At 40.0% G+C, this 26,462-nt stretch overlaps 2 protein-coding genes, 1 long non-coding RNA gene and 1 pseudogene across 3 annotated transcripts in view; 2 read left to right on the plus strand and 2 right to left on the minus strand.

The window, feature by feature from the left end:
• The first annotated feature begins 805 nt into the window (after nt 1-805).
• LOC148103555 (uncharacterized) lies at nt 806-3,705 on the plus strand. The gene is made up of 5 exons (XM_087838137.1): nt 806-1,294; nt 1,440-1,553; nt 2,427-2,559; nt 3,055-3,405; nt 3,543-3,705. Exons 1-5 carry the CDS (start codon nt 1,054-1,056, stop codon nt 3,703-3,705), a joined length of 1,002 nt encoding a protein of 333 aa, XP_087694263.1. The 5' UTR covers nt 806-1,053.
• A 775-nt stretch (nt 3,706-4,480) lies between these two features.
• LOC148103556 (uncharacterized) lies at nt 4,481-5,385 on the plus strand (annotated as a pseudogene).
• Nucleotides 5,386-6,257: 872 nt separating this feature from the next.
• LOC102784842 (myelin-oligodendrocyte glycoprotein-like) lies at nt 6,258-10,623 on the minus strand. The gene is made up of 4 exons (XM_087838843.1): nt 10,198-10,623; nt 8,266-8,602; nt 6,748-7,568; nt 6,258-6,713 (listed from the first exon to the last, which is right to left on the minus strand). The coding sequence occupies exons 1-3, from the start codon at nt 10,279-10,281 to the stop codon at nt 7,369-7,371; spliced, it is 621 nt and encodes a 206-aa protein (XP_087694969.1). The 5' UTR covers nt 10,282-10,623; the 3' UTR covers nt 6,258-6,713; nt 6,748-7,368.
• A 9,194-nt stretch (nt 10,624-19,817) lies between these two features.
• The window catches only part of LOC148103557 (uncharacterized), a 134,992-nt gene continuing 128,347 nt past the window's right edge, over nt 19,818-26,462 (minus strand). The window contains exon 2 of the long non-coding RNA XR_015718593.1: nt 19,818-20,597. This is a non-coding gene — a long non-coding RNA (uncharacterized LOC148103557). The remainder of the gene's footprint in view (nt 20,598-26,462) is intronic.

The raw sequence follows: 26,462 nt of genomic DNA on the forward strand, positions 1-26,462 counted from the left end.
TATCCCGAATATTGTCTCAGTATGTGTAGTGGCGGCACTCCGTCTCTATTTCACTCTTCTGTACCACCTTTAGGAGTCAGTCTGGCAACATGCATTTGAAACGCGAGCAAGTCCAGGTACTTTTCTTGCAAAAAAGATGTTTATTGAAACTTTTAATTTACATGGCAAGACTCGGTCAAAAAACTGTGTTGCTTCCAGCTTATCCGACTCCCCAACTACGTAATTATAGTGTCCCCGAACACCCAAATACTAAAAAGCGCATTAGAATGTCACACTTCTATATTCTATACCTTTAACAAAACAGTATTTTGAAATTAACTAGAAATTATATTCTTAACATCAAACATGTATATTTCTCTTCTAATCATTTTACCAGTACCAATAAAATTAACCTTTAATTGGCTCTTACAATATGTCTGACACAAAAGAGAAAGTGGAAACTATCAGGACAGAGTTTTGGTATGATTGTGTAACTGTGTAATCATGCTTATGTACATCTGGATAATCACACAAACTGTGTGGCGCTTCACTTTTTAATAAACTAAAAGACAGAAATCGGATTATAGGATCTATAGTGTTGTTTATTTATATTATGGTACTTATCTTTTGTGATATTTATTACTCTGTGCATACTTTATTAGGAGATTAAATTAAAAAAATCTCTTCCTTGCTGGTTCCATCGAAGAAGAAAAGCTGAAGTAACTATGTAGCACGTACATAATCCAGTTCAACAACACAGTGTGATGGGAATCCGCTGTGTTTTGCTGCCCATTTTATTTCGAATCTGGCGCGAACCGGCGAGCCACTTCCTGAATCAGTCACGTGGTACGGACTGCCCGCGAGGCCTCGAACGTCACTGCACACGTAATCAAAGCGAGCCTCGATACGTGCTTCGCAAAAACTCCCCTGACACGCGCTTCGACACACAGGACATCACTATCTTACAGGGCTTTGGCGCGTGATGTCACGTGGGTGGGCGTGGAAAGGCTTTTGGGCTGACGCGCCATATTTCGGGGCTCAAGCGAAAGAGGAGCGAAAGCACACACATCAGCCATGGTTCGTAACTGCTGTGTGATCGGCTGTAATGTTCGATCGCACGACCGGCAAGGGAAGAAGCTTGGGAATGGAATATCTTTTCATTCTTTCCCCACCTGGAAGCAACATGAGGGAGATCGTATAGCGGAACTTACCAAAAGAAGGCGTCTAGCCTGGATAGCAGCCGTGGGACGAGTTGATCTCCAGTTCGCTTCCATCTCCAAATATCTGTTGGTGTGCTCCCGACATTTTCACTCCGGTAAGTTCTATATATGTTCACATCACTCTTTATAGCTTAATAATTTGATTGTTGATGCGCTCGGAGGTTATACAATCCGAACAAACATCGTATTGAGTGACTTTGCAGACACACGTGCTTCGCTAACTCTTTCACATCGCTGTAGGGAAGCCTGCCTATGAAATGGATCAAACAAATCCAGACTGGGTACCAACGCTACACATGAACTCCGAAAAAAGACGACGAACGCAAGGACAACAACAAAGAGCACCAGTCGGAGGTAAACACCACCCCAAACCCCAATCAAAAGATTGCTCTTAGTGTCCGGCAATCGCCACATAAAGTTTTGAGGATTCATACGGCCTCAATGTGAAAACCGCTGAAAATTTCCCCTGTGTGCACGGAGGACAACAATGGGTTTAAAGTAATATCTTGCCCGATTTTAAATGTAGTAGTTTGCATCTACTTTACAATTATGGACACATAATATGACAATGAGATATTTGCAATTCATTGATAAATGTATAACATTAATTGTTAAAAGTTTTATTCTTATTGTATTTTTGCTATATAACTTTTGCACTGTCCACTAATTGCTGTGACAACACAAATTTGTGTGGGACTGATAAAGGTTATCTCATCTTATAATGGCCATTATACTCCACGCACTCCAGCTGACTTAACTTTGTTTGAATGACGACGTACTCACAGTTTAGTGGCTTGAAAATAGCCAGATCTTGCACCCAGCTATTAGTAAACTGGATGCGATTTCTTATTTAGAAACTAGTAGTATTTGTAGTACTGCGCAGGGAGCAGCAAGCTCTGTTCAGGCTCCGGGAGATGACGTCACACAGGTTCGCCCCCTCCCCCTCCAGGCGTCGCTATTTTGGCAGCATCCGGCTGCCGTGGTGAACGCGGCTAACCATTGTTTATAACTGTTGCGCCAAGACCGAAAGATGGGAGCTTCCAGCCGGCGTATTCCGCTTGTGCTAAGCTTTCTAACATAAGTGTTTTCATTATTTACTAGACTATCGTTGTGGTTTCTGATGAGTGCAAAACCACATAGCTGCATGCATAGTGTGCTTTGTGTCGTGTTTTCTTAGTTAGCAAGCTCTAAAGTAGAAATACTGAAATGTTTATGTTTATTTTGTAGGCAGAAAGGCAGAGAAGGCATCTGCAGAGAAGATAAGAAGAAAAATGAGACTGGATGTGTTGAACAGAACACAGACGGCAAAGCTAAAACGGATAGCACAAATCTGGCTATCTGCAGAAAGCATCCCTGCAAGGTGAATATATCAAAGCCTTTCTCTGGGTGTGACTTAATACCAAGGAGTGCTGTCAAGTAAGCATATTGAGGCTGGGTGAGGTGAGACTAACGCTACATGATAGTGAAACTGTGTTACTTTAACCCTGCTTCAGGTGGTGGGAAAACTAAAAGAAGAAAAGCTACAATAAACACATAGAAATGATTTTAACTTTAAAACTGTTTTAAATAGGTTCTTCTAATTCTTGGAGCTGTTTAAACCCTTAGGACATAATGCACTCTTTATTAATCACATTTTCGCCCACTGTGCATTTATGCACCTCTCTGAATTGAATCATTAGTTATTATTAATCTTGCCACAGCGTGCCTTTTGTTCTGTCTTCCTCGCCTCCCCACCCTCTTGATTCTGACTGTAATAAGGGAGTTTTTGCTTCCCTACTGTCACCAAAAACGTGGCCCATTTTCTACAAAAATTAACAAAAAAGAATGAAAATGATTTTGTTTTCTCTCTTATCAGGGAGCCAGCAGCCAAGGATGCAGGACCAACAGCCCTTGGTGGTCGAAGGCGGCTTATTAAAGATGCCGTCCCGACACTTTTTCAGTGGAATGATTATAAAGTTGAACCAACGCGGAGTAGTGTTTGGGAGAGAACGGAGCGACCCCCTGAACTAGTCACTCATCCTGGGGATCAAGGTCAGCACAGCGTTACAAGAGATCATGACTACTGCCCAGTCCCCGAGCCATCAGCAGAAGACCTGTCCAAAGACGTGGAGAGTCTGAGGAAGGAAATACAGGAGTTACGTGTCCAGCGAGAGTTTGGGTTGCAGCGGTTTGCTGGCTCTGACACTGACATCCAATTCTATACCAGGTACATCGAAGTTAAATTTCAAGTGTTTCCAGTCTTCATGGAAACAACATAGCTATTTACTTTTTATCTGCTGACTGTATGTTTCATGTGTGATGTTAATTAATGATTGACACGATGTTTGTCTCTCTTGTGAATAGATTTCCAAGCTATAATCATTTGGTGGCATTCTGGGTTTTGATTGAGCCTTGCATCTATAAAATGATCCGGGCTTCAAGAGCCAAGTCAGCTGCCAATACGAACGAAGAAGTGTTGACACCTGCACACACACAAACGGTAGGCTATGGCTTTGTTGGTAGTTAGAACTAGAGGTGCGATGGCGTTGTGTTTATGTGGCGTAATTTTTGGGCTACAAGCCACTACTTTTTGCACAAGCTTTGAACCCTTTGAGTCAGGTGCAGCTTTTCTGTGGGCAACGTAGTCCCTTACGAAAGTGGCGCGAAAAACAAACTTGATTTGAAAAAGGAGTATTACAGGAGCAAAGGAAGCTTTCATTCACAAACCTTCAGTATGGCAAACAAAAGAAATGTATATGATGCAGCTTTCAAATTAAAGCTCTCAGCGAGGGAAAATAGAGCCTTGGTATAAATGAATCAATGGTGAGACGTTGGAGACGCCAGCGTGACAAACTGGCTCAGTCCAAAAAGACAAAAACAGCTTTCAGAGGAAATAAGAGCAGATGGCCCAAATGTATTGAAGACTGGGTGAACACACAGAGAGCAAATGGGCGAGGTGTTTCAACTGTGCAGATCCGACTGAAAGCCAAAACAGTCGCCAACGAAAAGGACTGTCCATCAGGGCGCAGATGACTGTGTGTCAGCAACTCCCTCCCGACTCTGCAGAGAAAATAACAAACTTGCGCAAATTCACACTAAGAAAGATAAACGAATATTCCTTCGGACCGGACGAGATCATAAACATGGATGAAGTGCTGTTGACATTTGACCTGCCTCTTAGTAGGACTGTTAACAAGTCCTACTACGACTGGTCCTACAACTCATATGAGGACGTTTGCAGTTTGTATCTAAAGATAATAAAAACAACTTTATTAAGTAAAATTCAACCCTGACAGTACAGTATGGTGTGCATAACCATTACAGCAATCTTACAAAACATTTAGCCAAGAAAAGCATGATCTTACTAGTTCGTAGCTTAAGGAGTAACATTTTCTCTTTTGTTTTAACCTTTCAGAGGCAGCTGCTCCAGCCAATCGACGAGTTCTTTCTTTTCCTGGTTTTCCTGTCTGTTGGTCTGAAGGAGAGGGACCTGGCTCATCGATTCAACATACAGCAGTCCACAGTGAGCCGCATCATTGCAACATGGACAAGTTTTCTTGCCACTGCACTGGGGTCTCAGTGCATCTGGCTTACACGTGCAGAAGTGCAAGCTTACCTCCCTGAGGAATTCAAAGGTTTCTCAGACACCCAGGTGATCCTTGACTGTGCAGAGCTGAGGTGTCAGACACCATCCTCACCACTTCTCCAGAGTGAAACGTCCTCTTCGTACAAATCCCGCTGCACGATGAAAGCCCTGGTTGGCATAGCCCCACATGGTCCAGTCACATTCATCTCTGATCTGTACGCAGGTTCGGTTAGTGACAAGGAACTATTCAAACAATCAGGCATTGCTGAGAAGTTGACTGAAGACATGGCAGTGATGGTAGATAAGGGCTTCCTCATCACAGATTGTTGTAAATGCAAAGTGTACCGCCCACCTTTTGTATGTAAGCAGAAGAAGAAGAAGAACCAGGTTAAGGAGACGCAGGCCACAGTCAGACTCGGGCTACATGTGGAGCGAGTCATTAGGAGGATCAAACAGAACAAACTTTTTGATGGCATCATCACCATGTCACCTGTTTACAATATCAACCAACTGTTTGCAGTAGCATGTATGCTGTCAAATTACCAGAACACAGCATTCGTTAAAAAACGGGTTAAGTGAGACGAGATGGAGTCGTCCCAAGACACCAGTGCAAGTAACTTATGCTGGATATGGAGCTTTAAATACTTACTATGTAAATAAGTGTTCAGTGTTTTAATGTTTTTGATATTGTTGCTAAAATAAGAGTTTGATTTCATACAACAGTAAAATGTTTTTTAAACGTTCATTAAAAGTTTTGCCGATAAAATATCACTTTGTTCAGTCCAGCCTGAAGGATGTTTTTCTTTTTGCTGTTGCTTTCACTGTTCATTTTTCAAACACGGGTATTTTGATGCATATATATGTAGAAAAAGAAATAGTCGGCTTATGCACAACTGTATCCATGTATATTCTTTGCACTAGGTAGTCCTTCGATGCCCACACAACTGAGGCTCACAACAGTTTGGATCATTTTAGTTCAGCTGGGTGTCCTTTTGTTATTTTTCTTTAAGAGTTCAAAATGTGTTCATACATATAAATATAAAGTGTTATCTTCATTTTCATTTCAAAAAGTATTTGCTGCTCCCAGTGTTTTCTTTTGCGTGGAAACTGGTTCCAAGTGGGTCTTCGGATGTGAAAGGTTGCAGACCCCTGATCTAGACCAAAACACAATTTTCTTCTACAAGTCCTGATATCCATGTACGAGGACATTAAACTGCTACTTTATCAAAATGTCAAACAAATGTCCCCGTATGTGGATAGAATAGAACAGAATAGAATTAAATAGAATTCAACTTTATTGTCTTTGCGCATGTCACAGGTACAAGGCAACGAAATGCAGTTTGCATCCATCCAGAAGTGCTTTCTCCATGATGTAGATATATTACAATATATATTAGCAATAATATAGATGTTGTGGCTCCTCCAACCAATGGCCGCGGCAGGCTAAACATGAGGACACAGATGACGCGCAACAATAAACACATAAAATACACTTCTGTACCATTTGCTCCTTTTATTCCACATGCAGCTGTCCAATATACAAATCAGTGCCTGGGATTAACTATTAAACAAATGCACAGACCACAAACAAATAACTACAACTCACCAATAACTGCACTAATTACTATGCCAAATTACAACTTGGTCCATGGCATCAAATTATTGCACAAATATACAAAAATCATCAAGTTACAGTCAAAAATACATCCAAATCATTCAAGGTGAAGTCACGACTGACACAAGCAATAAGAATAATAAGAGCAAAATTCAAGCTTACACAACTGAAGCTGGAGGTTGTTTTGGTCACTTTAAAGCTGAATTGACAGGAACACTGAGACATGTCAGTAATGCTGCTGCTGCTTTAATGTTGATAGATGCTATTGGCTTGTTTGTAGCCACAGAAAAAAATGCTTTTTTTCCCAGACTGTAGTGTCAGTGAAGTCAGGGACCTTTAAGTTAAGTTAAGTTTGTTAAGTCCGGGACCTTTGTGGGGTGTTGGTGGCCTCTGTGTGTTTTTAAATGATTTCTGTCTCTGTGATCAGCAGCAGATTCATAATTCAGCTGTAGAAAGATCTCAGACATTTGATTCTGCGGCTCACTGGGAGGACAATGTGAATCTCGACTGTGTTGTTTATCAATTCTATAGATCAAAAGAGCAACAACACCACCAGTATTGCACCATTAGTACCTGTTTCCCTGCTCCAAACAGTGTGAAACCCTCCCAATGTCTTTAGACTTTAACAGGATCTCTGAGAAGCAGAAATCACATATTCAGCACCATTCCCTTTTCTTCTTTTACAGATCAAATCATTCGGTACAAGAATAAACACACCAAAACTGACAGACTCACTATCAGTCCCACAAACCCTCCATGTCCTCCTGGAGGACCTGCAGGTGAGAAGAAGGTGTGAGCTGGTGGTGAGAGAAGAACAGAATCCAGGATTTCAGTCAGTTTTTCATTCACAGAAATAATTCCCCTTCATATAATACCCTGAAAACTAAATTTTGGGCTCTTTTCATGATAAACACATCCTCAGATCATCTGTTTGTTCCTGTGCTGAGTGACACGCTGGGAATTTGGAGCAACAGAAGGAGACTCAGAGCTCAGGTGGAAAAGCTCTGAGGCATTTCAAACATTTCAACAGGAGGCTGGTATGAATCCTGATCCTGCTTCTTATGTTTTCTGTAGATCAAACATCCAGAAACAGCAGCAACAAGAAGCACAGCGGGAACTACCAGACCAGCTATTAGTCCAACAGATCCACTCTTCTCTCCTCCATCCTCCGTGTGTCCTCCTGTCTGACCTGCAGGTGAGAAACAGGTGTGAGGTGTCAGCTGTCAGGTAGGTGATGAGTGAAGAACAGAACAGAATCCATTTCCTCTTCAAACTGCTGTCAGACATTATCTACTGCACTCTGATGTTTCTCTCTGGAAGCAGTCCTGCTGTTTCCTGAGGAGGAGGATGAAGTTCATTCTCAAGTGTCAGAGTGGCTTCAGGAATCCTTGTGGAGTGTTGGTGACAGCTGTTTTCTTCCGGGTCATTTCTGTCATTGTGTTCATCAGCAGGAGATTCAGAACTCAGAAATCTCTCAGACATTTCAATCTGTGGTTCAGTGGTGGGGCAATATGAGTCCTGGCTACGTTGTTTATATTTTCTGTAGATCAAATAACCAACAAAGGCGCCACCAGCAAGAAGAAGGAAAATAACAACTGGAAGACCAACTTTCAGTCCAAAAGATCCATCCTCTGTGATTCCTCCTGTCTGATCTGCAGGTGAGAAACAGGTGTGAGGTGTCAGCTGTCAGGTAGGTGATGAGTGAAGAACAGAACAGAATCCATTTCCTCTTCAAACTGCTGTCAGACATTATCTACTGCACTCTGATCACATCACTCAGACCAGCTGCTTTCTACAAAGTCTCATCAACAACATCTTTAGAAACAAACATCAACAACCAGGAAGCAGCTTCACCTCTGATCACACACTCAACTCTACTCACTCACCTGGAGGATCAACATGAAGGTAGATGCTGCTGATGGGGTCAGTCTTCAGATGAGCTCTCTTCTTGCGGTTTGTTCCTCTCATGAAAACACGACACTCGTATGTTCCAGTGTCATTAGTCGTCACATTCATCATCCTCAGAGACACGTCTCCATCCTTCATCTGTCTGTCCTGCAGAACCACCCGGTTCCTAAAATGTGGATGCTGGTCATCTGGATCCAGCTGCTCATCTCGGTACAAAAGGACATATTCTTCTCCCAGGTCAGCTCTGCTCCACTCTACAACTATAATGTTTTTGTTGTTTGGAGCTCGACATGTCAGAGTGATGTTCTGTCCAGACTGAGCTGTGATGACTTCTTGGTCTGATAGAGGAAACGACACAAAGCAGAGATTTAAAAAAAAAACCACCCCAGACGTGAGCATGTCATCACATCGCACCCCAGTGAATTATCCTGGGTTTATCCCTCTATAGATTTTATCAGGTTGTGTGGCTGCATCTGCCAAAATGTGTGCGTCCCCCTCCTATAATGCACATTAGCAAGGTTTCCTTTTGAAACTAAAAACTAAAGATAAATACACAGATCTTTTTCAGTAACAGGGGGTTTCAGAAATTTGCAAGTCAGTTCTGTTACTGTGGTTTTTGGTTATAATCTGATTTGTTTAGCAAATAAACCTTTGAGGTAGCACCTCTAATGTGCATTATAAAAGGATAAACCCAGGTTACTTCACTGGGGTGTGATGTGATGACATGATCACGTTTGGTTTTACACTATTATAGTATCCAAGTCTTTGTCTGAACAAACTATTCCCAACATATTATTGCAGTGCAACGTTTAAGGTAAATAGTCTAATATTTAAATGCATTCACGGAAAAGAGTGTGATGTTTTTCAGCTTTTGCGATTTATTGCTGCGACTTCAGATCAGCCTACAGAAACAGAGGTACCGGTGTTGTGCCAAAAAGTGATTTCCAGTGTTTCTGTGTATTTTTATGTGTAATATCTTTACGTATGTTCGTAAATAGACTTCGGTGAACAGAGTTTACAAAGGGGTTACATAAAGAATTAAAAAATTATCTGTTTTTTAAGTATCTTTACAACTCTACTTACATTATAACCAATCCGGTCCTTTATCCCCACTTAAAATATTTTTACTGAACTATTGTAATATTTGCTGCCATTTCTGCTGTCCTGTTGGGCAAGTTACTCTTACAAAACACATTTTTAATGTTAATGAGATTTTTTTACTGCATAAATAAAGGTTATATAAAAGTCACTGCCAAAAACTGATTGCGTCTTCTATCTTGTTACAAGAATGTTGTTTGTGGCTCAAGATGACTTTATGTCATCCATGAGGGATGCATTTTACATATGTTTAACATATTATAGCCCAACAAGTTACTTATAGCACTTTAAATATCAGCAATCGCTTTTTGGCAAATACCGGAAATCAGTTTTTGGCAGACAATCACTTTTTGGCACAACACCGGAAATCAGTTTTTGGCAGACAATCACTTTTTGGCACAACACCGGCCTGCACGCGTTCCCACATAACAGACATTAATAACAGACATAATAACTTATGTTGCCGGTACGATTGACACCCCAGCCTTAGAGGCTGCAAATCGTCTATGACAGCAGACCTGCAACTGCAAGAGAACATGCCGGTCGATGCCTGAGAATGGCTGGTGTGTCGATCCGAGGGAGGAGTCAGTTTGGAAAAGTTGCTTCTTTTGAGAATTTGTATTAAGTGATAACCCCAGTCTTTCTTCATACGTTAAATGTGCAGTTCTTCCCACCCGTAACTGAATCAGAATAGGTGAAGCGATATTTAAGTGTACTTATGTAATTTTGTTTAACCGATCTACAGTGATATAGTAATGTCAGACTGGTATAAATTGAACACCAACAAACGCACCGAGGAGGAACGTCTTAACAAATAACCCCAACTTACCGTTAAACGCAGACACCAAAACCATAGTCGAGAGGAGTGCAGCGAGAATCAATGGCATCGCAGCCATAATTCCTTTGCGTTAGATTCGTCAGGAAGCATAAAATTCCACTTGGGCACCGGTAACGTCACAGGGCACCGTACGCTCCAGTGCGGGGCTCCACCCCTTACGTCCTACGCCTCGAAATGACATTTGCCGTCGCCATCTTTGTTCCAAAAAGGACTTGAGAGTGGTCAGGGCGAGCCTGAACCTCTCTCCATAGTCCGCGGTGGGACGCAGACGTTTCACCTGCTCGTCTTGTTCCATTGGAAAGCCTTTCGTATATTCCAAATATATCTAAAAATAATCTCCCAATCTGAAAATATAAAGAAAAGCCGAAGCAGCGCGGACTCGCAGCACTGACTGGGAAGTCCCGACTGAGGGAACAGCTGACTGTGGTTGGTGTTTTCTGCACTGGGAGGAGGAGCTATCGTTTTGGCCCAGCTGGTTTCTGAAGTCACGCGGAACCAATCAGACTGGAATTCAGTTATGGCTCATCTGATAGACATTCATGCTCCAGAGTCTCCACCCGTGGAAAACAAATGTAGAAATACAAACTTACACACACACTGGACATTCTGGACATTGTTTTCACTTCATCACTTAAACCACTTTGAGCATATTTGCACTGCACAAGACACTATATAATGTGGATTGCACAACACTGGACATTATATTCCTCATTTCCAGTTAATACTTGTACAGCTGCTGTTATTGTGTGTATATACATACATATATATATATATATATATATATATATATATATATATATATATATTTTTTTTTTTTTTCTTCATACATTCTTATATATTTCTATACTGTGTATTTTGTTGTACAGTTATTTTATTTTCAACTTTAATTTATATATTTTATCTTATTCTTTCCCAGTTAAATTTACCCTTCATTCTAATTTGTGTTGTACAGTTATCTCGTTCTTAACTTAATTTTTATATTTTATTTTATTTTATTCCTTCCTGGTTAAATTTACCCTTTTTTATTTTCATATTTATTTCCTATCTTATTCATAGCCTTCTCTTTTTTCTTTAGGTCACAAGCAGTTGTCTAAGCATTTCACTGCATATCGTACTGTGTATGACTGTGTATGTGACAAATAAAAATTTGAATTTGAAAACAGAAGCAAATGAGAATATAAATAAAGAAATTTATGTTATTTTCTTGTTCATCCTAAAGACACACACACACACACACACACACACACACACACACACACACACACACACACACACACACACACACACACACACACACACACACACACACACACAGGTGGTTAAAATGTTCTGTTATTCTCTTTAGTTGTAAAGTGATCTGTGCCCTAGTCTCCAATGAGACAGTGCTGGTGAGAGTAGTTATTCCTCCGTTACACCACAAGAGGGAGTATCTCCTGAAATGAGGAGCTTTAGTGCGAGTAAACAAGCCACTCGCCATACTGCAGTGCGCCTAACAAAAGCTGTGTGAGACTGTGTAACGGCGTAGATTTGGCATGGACGGAAGGGACATGTCCCCACCAATAATTTGATCTCTTCGAGTAAAGAAAATCAAACCCGATAGAAAGAAAAAAAACGATCTGTCAGCGTCTCGTTCACCTAGCGGTGCAGAAAGAGTTAAATTACGTTCTCTACTGGAGTCCTAGTCATGTGACAAATATGGCAAACGTGATTGGCTGTGCCTTTCAGAGAGCTCTGTTTAGTTTTAGCAGCGGCAAACCTGCGCTGCGAGGAAGAGAGGAGGACAACAGCAGAAAGGAAGAACCTGGATATAAGAAAGTAATTTTCAAAGAAACCTGTAAGTCACTTAAAGTCAAGTTCACTCATAAAATGTGTCCGTCATAATAACGTTACAGGCTATGCTAGGCTTTGGCCCACATCAGTCTAAAACTGTATGTAACCATGAATAACGTGTTTTGGAAACTAACTGCACAACATTAGTTCTCTCAGTCTCAGAGCAGCATTTCTAATTTTGATTGAAACTGTCAGAGAAAACGGCAGCCTCGAGCGAGCCAGGATATTAGTTTACAGACGCTGTTAGAATTATATATCTAACGTTAAATGTTGGTGACACAATAATTTAATCCTAATGGTCCTGACATATTCATAGGGTTAATTTTTGAGACAAAATATCATGAGGTAGTCAAGATTTTGCAAATATTCCAACTTGTAGTGCAGTTTGCACAAATTGTTTTTAAAATGCACTCAGCCTACAAACATTACTGACGAGTCAAGATCTGCACAAATTGACAGAAACACTGAAGCAGCTCCACAATTTATTCTTATTGTCATGTTTGTCCTATTTGTCAGCTGACAGAAGAACCAACACAAAGCTCAGAGAGTGATGGTGACACAAGATCACAGGTGAAGTTGATAATTTTGTGGTAATCTTAGACGAGTAGTTTTATGGACAGAAACCATCAGGTCATTCAGTGTTTCCTTAGTGCTAATGTGTCAGAGATGTTGGTGTAGTATAACTGAAGTAATGTTGTTAAGTCCTTAAAGTCATATTCTTTTATTGTCATGACTGTATTTGAAGCCATTTTTATTTTTGTATTATACCTGATTTATATGGAATATGGCTGAAGTAAACTAAAGTCTAAAATACGTAGTCAGTCATTTGCTTAATAGTAATTTAACTTTTATATAATTCACATATAAAACTATTAATTGTAATTTTAAATAGTTTAAAAGCACGTAGAATAGCATATGTAGGCAAGTATATTTCTGCTTTTATCAAGAAGCAAAGACGAAAAGGAAAAAAAAAAGAAACAGGGCAGCGTTCGGTGGTTGAATCATCCGTCCCCACAAATGCCAAAACCAAAGCTACGCCCTTGGTACTATGTCTATATATTTGCTGAATATACAGTAAAGGCGGACTCACAAAGCCACACTGGTTTCTATTCCTTTTAATCTAAATGTGCAACACAACCATGATCCCGAATTTGATACGTATTCAAAAAAATGAACGTTTCAAAAAAGGATCTGTCTGCTGCTGTAACCCAGATTGTGCTCTCTCTGCTGTGACCATATGCACATATGCAAATCTAACATAGGAGAATTAAACACACAACAATGGTAAATGGCCTGCATTTGGATAGCTCTTTACTCAGTCCCTATGGACCCCAAAGCGCTTTACACTACATCCAGTCATCCACATACTGGTGATGGCAGCTACATTGTAGCCACAGCTGCCCTGGTGCGCACTGACAGAGGCGAGGCTGCCGGACACTGACAACCACCAGTAGGCAAACATGGGGTTAGTATCTTGCCCGAGGATATTTGGCATGGCATGCCTGGGATCGAACCACCGACCTTCTGATTAGTGGCTGACCTGCTCTGCCACAGCTACAGGCACCGCGAACACGATGTGGGCGGGGGACTCATGGCAATAAAGTCAAAATTCAGCAGCAGAAACAGCAGCTAAAAGTAACAGAAATCATTTTATTGTTATAGACTAAACAATGTAGAAGATGTATTGAAGCGATTTAAATAATTTCACAGCTTCAGCGATAAAACAAGACAACAGGTGGCAGCACGTGTCCTTTCTTTAGACGTTATGATCACAGCCACTCTTATTCTAAACGTAAGCTGTCTGCCCTGCTCACACGTCAAAGCTCAGCGGGATCCATGCTACTCTAAACCAAAAACGTTTTTGCTGGAGTAGAGGGGACCTTATCTGGATATGTGTGGTGGTTATATTAGACAAAGGATGTCACATATAGAGCTGTCAGGTATGGTAGGAGGAAAAGATGGAGACCACAGAGAAGATTGATGGATGTAGGAAAATAATTAATAATCCCTAATGTCTACTATTTACTATTAATTATATATAGTAGTGTCTGGATTAAAAAAGTGTATGTGTAAGAGACAGAAATACTTCATGTTAACATCAACCCATGGGCTATGTCGTATAAGACACTGGCTGACATTGCTAAGGATAGGTATGAAACCTTCATCCAACTGTGGGAACCTTGTATGAATTTTGTTAGAAAGATGGAAATCTGAGTGCAGGAGGTTTGTGTTAACTGTGTGTGTGGTTGAATATGTTTAATAAAATAAGTCTAATAGAATTTAAAAATCAAGCACTAGTTTATTTTCAGTGATGTGAACTTAGACAGGAATAATACACAATAATGTCGCATTTTTATTGCCTCAATCTTATAAGAATGTGTTTGTTTGTTTTCTGAGACAATTTAAAAACATTCAGCCTAACGTCATAGTTGTATAGTTGACCAGAGCTCACCTGGAAGATCTATGTCCTTGTTTCTGGAATGAGCGATTTGATCCAGACAACCAGCATTCAGTTAAAGGATTATTCTATTCTATTCTATTCTATTCTTCTTTTAGGAATCGGAAGGATCTGCAGGACAGAGAGATGAAGGATGGAGGTGTGTCTTTGATTCTGAGCTAGTATGTCCAGAGGATGATACGCAGCACCAGATAAAGCCAGTGCAGCCAACTTAAAGTATAGTGTGGCTCCAACTGCTCAGTATGTCTCATTCTCTCTGAAACACCTTAAAACTATAAACTCCCATAAACTTAAGACTCTGCTCCCACCATCATTTCAGTATTATGCAAACCTCAGGTGAGTTTCGAAAAGTTGATTCTGTTCATCTGGACGTAACGTTTTGTAGGAGAAACGTTTTAAGTGACTTCTTCAGTCTCATGACTGCAGGTTTCCCCGATCTTATAAAAAGGTGAGTTATGTTTGCACCTTACATTAAACATTTGTATGAGTTTTGTTTGAGTCTTGAGGTACTGTTGTCTTTTCAGTTTCATTTATAAGTGCTTCGGTATAGATGGTCCTCACTTTAATTAGGTCACACTAAATACTTTGATCCACTGTGTAACACCATCTGAAAGAGTCTGACTGACAACATCCCACAGTCCAGCCACACGCGGGCGAACGTTCCTTATCTGAAACTTTTTTTATTAATTTATTAATTTTTTTTTTTATTTGCACAGAAATGTACAACAATTATGGCAATCTCTACAAAGATTCTATTTTCCCAACATGAAATAGTATCAGAACAGGCTGAATTCCAACATATAGAAGATAGATAATGAACAGGAAGTACAAACAACAACAAATAAATAAATAAAATCAAACCCCAAACAGAATCAAAGCAAACAAACACAACAAAACAACAACAAACAAAGAAAAAAAGACATTATAACTTAGGGGTTTTCTAGCAGATCTAATTCAATAATCATATGATTCAGAACCAGAGCTTGTTTTTTGTCCATAAATTTAACAGATGAGAGGAAGAGGCAGAGTTCTTTGTGAAAAGTAAAAAAGGACGGCTTTGTTTTCAGAAAACGACATTTGTGAATGAAGAATTTGTTCCTTATCTGAAACAGGAGAGGAATTTCTCTTCCAGGATGGAAACCACGCCGGCCAGAAGAACAAGGAGGGGGCTCCTGTCGCAGACCTGTCTCCTGCTGACAGCGCGTCACCGCACAGTCCCGCCCCACTCCACACCTGAACACGGCCTCCCTCGTAGCACCGCCACATGCAGGCAGAGGGACACCCCTGCCCTGCTGTGAATTGCGGCCATCGCCACCCACTGTTGCTGTTCCTGCCGTTGGGACTGGATCGCCAAACGACTCGTTGCCCCATGTGCGGGCTTACACACGTTTCTTTTTCTCCTCCTCACCTTTCGTGCGTCGCTCCTCTGCGCTCACTATCCCCTTTCACAAAGCAGGAACTCCAGCAACACTTGAGGGAAGATGAACAACTTTAATAATTGACCAACGCGTTTTGGCTTGTGGCCTTCATCAGGCCCACTATCCCCTTTAACAGGTCAGTCTGGCAGCTGGTAGCTCGGGGAACGCCCCCACCTCACAAGGGCCTACAATGGTCTGCTTAGTCCACAGTGGATTAGAAGAATATTGTGCAACAACACTAAAATACATAATATAAATATGAGGATAAAACCATGCAATATAAAATCAACACTATGTACCAATACACATATTGGTAAAACATAAAAACACAAATTTCCACTGCGTGACAGCCTTTAGTTATGAAGCATCATATTTAACCCTTATTACTGGTTGATTGTTGGACTGCTAGCAGTACTTAGCATAATTACTGTGCCTACTATTTTAAAGAAGCATATCAACAGCAGTGTTGGGAAGGTTACTTTTAAAATGTATTCCATTACAGATTACAGATTACATGCCCCAAAATGTATTCTGTAACGTATTCCGTTACGTTACTCAATGAGAGTAACGTATTCTGAATACTTTGGATTACTTAATATATTATCATGCTGTTTACAACTACATGAATGTACTATTGCTGTGATTTATTACTGTTACTGAAGGTCCGCGGCTCCGAACCGTAGTAAAGGGACCTCTGGCTAATACGGTGGGTTCTGTGTCGGGCTCGTAGCCGAAAACTAGCTTTACTTTGTTGTCTGGGTCAACTTTGCTAGCAGAGACAGAGAGAGGTGTTGAAAGGCTGCTCCAACAGAACTTATTGTTTTTGGAGGAAAACACGAACACGGTGTACAGTCGAGTCTTAATAGCTTACTTACAACTGGGCTCATCAGGCTCTCTTCTTGGCTGCAGTGGTTATTATTATATTTACATGCTTCCAGCTCCCGTTTTTGCTCGATGACAGCTCGTACTTTTCCTTTTTCTCCCTCCCTCGCTCACAGACACATAACGGGTATGGCAGTCCATTCTCCCTGCAGCACGGACTACACTGCCCATGATGCTACATTCTTTAGAGCTATACCTGTAGCATTCTGCCTATTAGCTTAGCACAACAACAACAAAAAGGCCTCTCTCACCCAGGAAACACAGAGAGAGAGAGCGTCACCCTGTAACCATGGCAACCATAACGCTGCCACCTGGAACAGAACATAGCTGTCAAACAAAACCCAAACAGTCCTGACCCGCCACAATATGAAACAGGGAAGTACCGCCGTGTAATCCATTTATTTCAACAAAGTAACTGTATTCTAAATACCACCTTTTTAAACGGTACCTGTAACGGAATACAGTTACTCATATTTTGTATTTTAAATACGTAACGGCGGTACATGTATTCCGTTACTCCCCAACACTGATCAACAGTAGGTCTGAACAACACATGAACCAGAGTTTAGAGCATGTTGGGAGCCTGTTAAATTGCTTCCAACTAATGAGCTTAAACAAGAAGCATTAAAAAAACAAAAACATTCCCATGTGTACCAGTCCTGTCTGAAACAGTTAACTCTAGTGTGCTGTTTAGGTCTGGTCGACCTGTTTTCAGTGTTTACCAGACACATTAATCATTATTAGAGCATTCAGTAATGACAATCTGATCGGTTTACTTGAACTTGGCCAAGAAAGACTTATAAATGAGACTTCCTCTCAGTTATGTGCTGAATTTTGATAAACTAACTATAAACCTTCTTCAACCAGACTCAAAGATAAAAGCTGTTTGGCTCTTAAAGCTCAGTCTGCTCCTCTAATACAACATTTAACTCCCCTTCAAGGTGCAGAATGGATTCACTGAGAAAATTTTAAAATGAGAAATGTCATTTTAGATCAATGTACGGTGGCCCTGTCTGCTGAATTTTATGAGGTCAAGTGTAACAGTGTGCATAATAAAGCCCCCAAGAGTAGCTGTTAGTATTATTTATTTCTGTCATGCACAAACCTTTATTTTGTAGAATACGTTTTAAAGTGAATTCATTCATGACAACAGAATATAATCTAACGTTCACGTTTCACCACAGCGTCAGTGACCAACTACAGCCAACAGGTGGCAGCATCTCCTTTCATGTCATGAACACCTGATAATAATCGCAGCCACTCAACCTCCATTACTCCTCACTTGAAGGCCTGTTTCTGTTTTGCTCATATTTTAAAGCTCAGCGGGAAAGAAACAGATGTTCAGCAGCTTCCAGATGTTCTTCTAGTCAGGAATTAACAACTGTAGGGATGAAGATGCAGAAAAAAAACAGGACAGAGATCAGCCAGCTTACAGAAGCACTGCTGAGACACACGCAGCTTTAGTCTTATTAAGTCTGACCACATCCTGTTTACAGAATTACACACAGACAACGTGGCGACCAGCAGAAAAGAAAGAAAGTACAGCAACGATCTGATGATGTGATTGTGAGGGATGTGCAGCTGTTCGTTTTTACGTGGCTGTTTCGGACAAACATCCACAGCAAAGAACATTAGTGAAATGAACATTTTGACCAGTTGTGTTTGTGCTGAGTCATTTATTTACAGGCTGTGACCAGAGAAGTCATCCTCTGACCGGTTTCATCTTCCTAGAAGTGAAAGTCACTGCATCAGTCCCCACAGTATCACAAATGTCTATCTACAGGTCAGCAGTTTGTATCATCAGACAAACATCATTCCCAGCCTCGCTGTGGGTTCAGAAAACATAATCTTGGTAAAAATATGAGGAAACGTGCTGAACTCTGACTTTCAGTATGAGATAAGCTTCAACTGAAAACATGACTTATCTTTACTGGCATTCAGGATAAAGTCTTCGTGAGCTGTACTCGTGGCTTCTGACTGATTAAACCAAAGTGTCTGACGGTCAGCTGTTTTTGTGTTTTGGAAGCAAAGTGCACTGATGAGTAACAGACGCAGCAGATTCCCTAATCCCAGTCTGACTTTATGATCCAATCCAATCCAATTTTATTTATAAAGCACTTTAAAATACCCAGCACAGGAACAAAGTGCAGTACAGAAAATAAGTTAAAACAATAGAACAGAAAACAGCAAAATAAATAAATAAAACACATAAAACATAAAATTAAAACAGCCCTATATTAAAACAAAAACGAGATAAAACAGCATCGAATCACCTAAAAACAACTAAAATAAAAAATAAAAATAAAATTATGATGACAGAGAAAGAAAAGCAGTTAATGTTAAAAAGAAAACATTAAAACAGACTTAATGGGTCCTGTTTTGGTAGTTATTGTGAAGTATTCCCAAGACATAAAAAGTACATGTGTAGACTCAGCAGTCAAATCTGATGTCAAGTTTTTTTAAAATCTCCTGACTTTGCCCAAAATAAGGTTTTAAAAAGCTTTGGAAGTTAAACTGTCTTTAAGGTCGATGTCAGCTAACCATGTGACCGAACAGTCGAGTCAGTAAAGGTTGACAGCTTGCAGCTGGAGGGATACACTGTGTCGCGTTTGTGAGCACATTGTACTTCGGAAATAACCCGAGTGCATCTGAAATGAGCCGCAGCCATTCCTGCTACACAAAAACAGTACCAGGGGGAATTTAGGAACATTTTAGCCACAGTTTAAGGAAATACTTCAAAGATTTTCACTTGATTGTGCCGATTTAACTTTTTTTTGTTTGCCATATAAAGATCTAAATGTCTTTCAATGCTGGACTCAACTAAGAAAGTTCATTTCTACAGAAGTATTTACGAAAAACACCCATAATTATAATTACTTGAGTTTAGAAGAAGGAAGCGCACAAGTGTAAACAGGCTGAAGTTAATGACATAGTTCCCCTATTTCTGCTTTAATCAGAGAAAAAGCCCCTAGAGGAAAAAAACCATCAAACAAACCCTTCACTGTGTTGTGATGTGAGGCTCTCACTTTATTTCTATGATGAGTTCAGATCAACAGTCCAGCCAACTGCACAACACTTACAGTTAAATGAACAGAAGACAAAAGAATATAATACAAATATGTCACAAAAAACAACGTTTCAATATAAAAATGATACTGAGAAATGAACATGTGTACATGCATACATATGAACACGTGTTTTCTGTGTATCATTTACTAATTTGAGCCAACAGATCCACTTGGTTTGGACACAAATATACAAACAACAGCTAAACATGGAGGGAGGCCTCATTTCTCTCCGTGGGTTTCATACCTCCTTCCTCCTGCTGACTCCTGATATGACCGCTCATCCTGCTCGGTTTTAATTTTGAACGCCCGTCCATCTTCTTCCACTTTGCTTTTACACATTGCACTGTCCCTTTTGAGCTTCAAATATCGATTTATTCTTTTTTTTGACAGTGGATATTTACAATGAACTTTGCTTATCACTCTGTCAGAGTCAGACTGGATATCAGTGAGAATCCACAACATTTGAACTGACAAACTAAAGATCAGTGGGGACTAACAAAACAGAAAACAAAAAGTGAAATATTAACACACTGAGTGCTTTAGATAAATAAAGACTATAAATAAGTTCTGAGAAGAGCTCGATAATAATCAGAAACCTCTGGACTGTTTTCAGAGCCGCTGCTGTTTTTAGATCTCAGAGGAAGTCCCCCTCTGACCTCTGCAGCATCACCACAGACCTCAAACGACAAACAGCAAACAAATTGTATTTAAAACTAACCTGAACTTCACGACTGAGTTTTCTGATGAGTTTCAACGCCTGAAGGCAGCACAACAGGCGAGGGCGCCGATCAGGAGAAAGGGTGATATCCTGAGGCAGAACAGGAAATGGCCTGAACTATCGGGGGCTGAAAGCACCAACTGACTTAAAAAGTCTTCAGATTGAAAATCCTATAATCGTTACATTTACATTACCTGACTTGTTTGGTGAATTATTTTGATCTAATGGAGACGATGGTCTGAAAGCAGGAAGTCGCTGATTGGCTGCAGTTGCCACAAACAGCAATAAGTCAAAGAAAGTGTTTAAAAGTGCAAAATAAAAGCTTAAAGAACTTAATAAAAGTGCTTAATTAGCTGTGAGAACCTGCTAACCGTGCTACTATGGCCCCATTTTAATGCACTGTCTGAACTGATTTACTCTACGTCTGTCTCCTCCACCTCTCTACCTGCTGTTCTCCACCTGCTGCCTGTTCTCACAGTAAAATCAAGCTCTGCAGAATAAAGTTACAGCTTAAAAGAAAAAAAAGAAAAGAAAAAGAAACAGACTTAAAATCATTATAAAGCTTTTTGCATCATTTTATAGAAATAAAACAGGATATATCCCAAAGGCTTGATTCTGTTCAACTGGACGTTTTCAGTGGGAAAAATGACTCCTCCAAAGTGACTTCTTCAGTGAAACACGATTATAAATAAAAGGATGAGTTTTTCAAAGACCTTTCTCCTCAGTAACACCCTACAATAACAACCACAAAGAGGCTAATAGTTTAGCCTCCCACAGTTCTTCTTCTCTCTCTTAACCTCCTAGGACCTGGCGTCCACATATGCGGACATCACATTTTGGGTTATTTAGACCAAAATACTAAATTTTGCTCAACAATGGCCTGATATCCACTTACAAGGACATTATACTGCCACTGTTCTATCAAAATTTTAAACAAATATCCTCATATGTGGCTCTAATTTTTCTTAGAAACAAAAATAAGGTAAAAAATAAAATAAAAATCTGATAATTCTTTGTTTTGACAATCATCAAGTCCCAATCAGCCCAAACATCAAAGAGAAATTAAAAATGCATGCTGTGGAAGAGTTCAGGTCTTAGGAGGTTAAGAGTGCTTCAACAGTAGTGCCAGATTTAACTAGTTGAAGAAAGGACTGACACAAACAATAAGAATAAGAGCAAACTTCAAGCTTATACAACTGAAGCTGATGTTGTGTATGACAGCCAGTGGAGGTTGTTTTGGTCATATTTAAAGTTGAATTTACAGGAACACTGAGACATGTCAGTAATGCTGTTGGAATCTTGATCACAAGATGATGCTATTGGCTTGTTTGCTTTTTTTTTATTATTATTGACTCAAGTGTCTGTGAAATTAGTCCTTGTGGAGTGTTGGTCACCATTGTCTGTTTTTAGATTATTTCTGTCTCTGTGTTCAGCAACAGGAGATTTAGAATTCAGCCATAGAAAGATCTCTGACATTTGAATCTAAAGTTCAGCAGAGGGACTATTGTTTATACATTCTGTAGATCAAAAAAAACAACAGCAAAAAGAACAACACAAAGCACAGCAGAAAGTGACAGGCCAACTTTCAGTCCAACAGATCCATCCTCTGTGTGTCCCCCTGTCTGACCTGATCATCTCCTTCATCAGGAAGAGGAGGCTCATTCTTCCTTTTTTTAGAGATCACGACAGCAACCACAACAATGATCACAGCAAGTAACAAACCAAAAGCTACCGGTCCACCATGATGTCTTCTACCAATTTCATCCTCCTTCCCTCCATCCTCTGTGTGTCCTCCTGTCTGACCTGCAGGTGAGAAACAGGTGTGAGGTGTCAGCTGTCAGGTAGGTGATGAGTGAAGAACAGAACAGAATCCATTTCCTCTTCAAACTGCTGTCAGACATTATCTACTGCACTCTGATCACATCACTCAGACCAGCTGCTTTCTACAAAGTCTCATCAACAACATCTTTAGAAACAAACATCAACAACCAGGAAGCAGCTTCACCTCTGATCACACACACACTCAACTCTACTCACTCACCTGGAGGATCAACACTCAGGTTTATGCTGCTGATGGGGGGAGTCTTCAGATTAGCTCTCTTCCTGCGGTTTGTTTTTCTCTGAATGACACGACACTCGTATGTTCCAGCGTCATTAATCGTCACATTCTTCAGAATCAAAGACACGTCTCCATCCTTCATCTGTCTGTCCTGCAGATCCACCCGGTTCACAAAAGATGGATGCTGGTCATCGGGAACAAACAGACCATCCCGGTGCAAAAAGACATATTGTCTTCCCAGGTCAGCTCTGCTCCACTCTAAAACTATGATGTTGTTTTTTGCAGCTCGACATGTCAGAGTGACGTTCTGTCCAGACTCAGCTGTGATGTTTTTCTGATCTGAAAGAGAAAACAGAGCAGAGAGGTTAAAAGGGTCAAAGTACAATTACTCATTTTTTTTACAGCACCGATCATAGCTGGTCACTTAACAAGACAAAAAAAAACACACTGAATCCTAAAATTGATCACATTTATAATTAAAGACTCGTGGCACTCAAACCCCTCCCCTGCTGCTGTGTTAGCCCACCTGAGATGTGAACAGATGAACTCAGGGAGAAATGCAAGGAAAGAGGAGTTGAGTAAACAGGTTCAACAGAATGAGACATAATTGCCTCAAAGTCTCATTTTAAACTGATGTTAATCAAATACGACATCTAGCACAACTAGATCATAAAGAATTTCATAAATAGTTACAGTCCAACTAAATATGGATGTTACCATCTCATGTGTGATAGTGTTATGATATGTTTAACCTTTCAAACATCTTGAAGTTAATAACATGGATCAGTGTGACATATCAGGGCTGTTTACATCATAGTCTGAAACAACCTAAAAGAACTGAAACAACTCACGGATAAAAAGGATGGGTTGTTTAAAGCTAAATTCTCCCTTCCAAGGTTTCCCACTTCCAGCTATTCTTTTTATATACTCTCAAGTTTAAAACAAAACACCATGGTGGTGCACTGCCTGGTATTCGTATTGAATTTTTCACATTCTGCAACCAATTGCAACTTGAGGTGACTAAATGTTTCCCTTGATTTAGGCTGAAATTGGTTTCATGTTGGAGGCATGCAGTGTTGTGAAATAATAACTCCCCTCAGTTGTGTTCGGTCTATAGTTACGAGCCTGTTTTTCAAAGTGTAAACAGCAGTAAGTACAATTTTTTCTTTTAAAAGTGCAGGGAGTAATAGTAAAACGTTGTCAGAAGAGTAAATGCGTCAAGTGATCGTGTGCTGAATCCTGCTTCCGGGCCCAAAGTACTCTGCGTTTAATAGGACTACTGTGCTTTTAACATATTTTATGCTTTGTATCTTCTTCTATTTCATCTCAACAAGGCCCTAAAAACAGTCAGTGATCACTGTTGGCCTCTCTCGATTTTTATTATCGCTAATCATTTTAAAGCTCAGTTTTTAAAACCTTAGGATGTAACTACTAGAGATGGACTGATACCGATGGTCCGATACTGACCTAAATTACTGGATCGGATATCGGAGAGAAAAAAAAAAATGTAATCTGATCCATTAAGTATCACAAAAGCACCTCACAAAACTTGAGACATGGTATAACCCAGCTCATAACTGTAACACATCGGAGCAGTATTCCATCACGTGATAGAGCGGCTGTGGCGTGCGAGAACTGTCAGTGGTCTGGTTGAGCATTTGGAGCCTCGCTACCAAACCGGCATTTAATGTCTGAGAAAGTTTTCCCAGAGAGAAGTAAAGCAAGTGTGTGAGTTCATCTCTGAATGTTTGTAAAGCATTCCCGCGTTAAGCTTAACAACCGATATATGGAGTAACTGCCTCTCTCTCCTGCTGCTACTTCAATCGTGAAACTGATCAATGATCAGCTGATCGGCTTTTCTGTTGCAACTTCTGTCTGTCTTCTTTGTTTTTGGCCCACTTTACAGAAAGAGGAAACCAGCGGCTAAACAACAGCAGCACGTTTAAGCTTGATAAGCTGTTGTATTTATTTAATATTACTTTCTACACCAGGATCTTTTTCTACGCAGCTGACGGCTGGTAACTGTGCAGGGGCGGATCTAGCAAAGTTTAGCCAGGGGGCCAGATAGGGCATGAACAGGGAAAAGGGGGAGCTCATTTAAAATGTCTAGCTTTTAATAAATAATTATTTAAATATTACAACCAAAGTTTTCAATTCAATTCAATTTTATTTATATAGTGCCAAATCACAACAAAAGTCGCCTCAAGGCGATGTAAAATCATCTGATGTAAAATTTACATAAATCCATTATTGTATATAGTAACTATTAAGTCTAATATATACCCTAGTAATCTATAGTACTTTTTTGAGCAATCATGTAACACATCATTAAATACCAGCGAGTCCAATTTCAGTAACCCTACAAACGTCACTGCTGTTTTAGTTGTCTTCACTTGTGTTTACGTTTATTTTATTTTTTCACATATCTCTCAGTCAGAACATGGTATATTGTATTTAGATAGAAGCTAGCGAGCTAACTCCCTGCTAACTTCTAACTCTGTTAAATGTAATAAATTCTGTTTTCATGGATGCCTGGATGTTAAACGTAATCGTTACACCTGGTAAAGTAGCAACGCTGATCATTTTATTAAAGATGAAGGAATTTAGGCAGTATTTCAACTCTCAGTAATGCTGCAGTAATCGTTTGACAAGGGACCTGCAGCGGAGTTTAGGCCCAGACACGGCTATAGACGTCAGACTTGACCGGATTCCTACAGTATCGTTTTAAGCACTTTATTATTATTATTATTATTATTATTATTATTATTATTATATCTATTACTCTGTGAGGGTTTTTATGGTCTTTACGTGTCGTCTAAGCGTAAAATTACTCATACTTACAATTAAACACTCGTTTTACTGGTATGTTTTAGCCCAACATCAAGTTCCGGAAACTGTTCCGACATTCACTGGTTAAATCGTAAAAAACTAAATTACTCCACATATTTAAACATATGACTCCATGCACAGTTTACCTTTAGAGGCAGCGACTTGCGCACAAATGCATAGCAGAAGACAGAAGACTGCAGAAATGCCAGCGTCAGGCATTTTTTTGCTTTCGCTTCCTGGATGGTGACGTACTTTTGGCGTCAGCGTCTTCTTGTGATTGGCCAATATTTACTCAGTTTGGCTTTTGTCGCCCCCTATTGCTCCGGAGGACACTGCCCGCAATTTGTTCCCCGTGACGCAATCATGGGTGGTTTGACAACTTGTTACATGAATTTAGTTTACACAGACGTGATTATCCTTAAACGTCCTGGGTTTGCTGAAATTGTATTAAGTAAGTACATTTTATTTATACAGCACTGTTTCAGACAAGAATCTGTAACAAAGTGCTTTACAGGCATAATAAAAATATATTATACGGAAACAACATAGTACAGATCCAAATGCCTGTCTACATGCAACAATGGAGTGATATGTGTGACCCGGAGGCGGACTCAATCCGATTCACTCATCCTGCGCTCCCGAAGCAAGGCAAAACCCTCGAGATTTGTATTTATTTTTTGACAAACTGGGGGACGAAAATTCCAGTTTAAACAACTAAAATACGCATGTAGCTGTATAATCAAGCACATTATAATTACATTAGATTACATTACAATTATTACTTCTATAACAGCATTATTCATAGCAGCATTATGAGCAGTAGTAGTTCTAAGTAGTTTTTGTCCCGACGCCGTGCGTAAGTATTTTTTGACGTCTCCGGTCGAAGATCTATATGAATCCTAGATTGTATTGAATAACAGTAACTGTATATAAAAACATTTGACTTAGGAAACCTAAAATAAAGGAATCCCCTCCAA

The sequence above is a fragment of the Neolamprologus brichardi genome, chromosome 3, assembly GCF_056152115.1.
Source record: "Neolamprologus brichardi isolate AB-2024 chromosome 3, ASM5615211v1, whole genome shotgun sequence".
In the NCBI taxonomy this organism is placed as follows: domain Eukaryota; kingdom Metazoa; phylum Chordata; class Actinopteri; order Cichliformes; family Cichlidae; genus Neolamprologus; species Neolamprologus brichardi.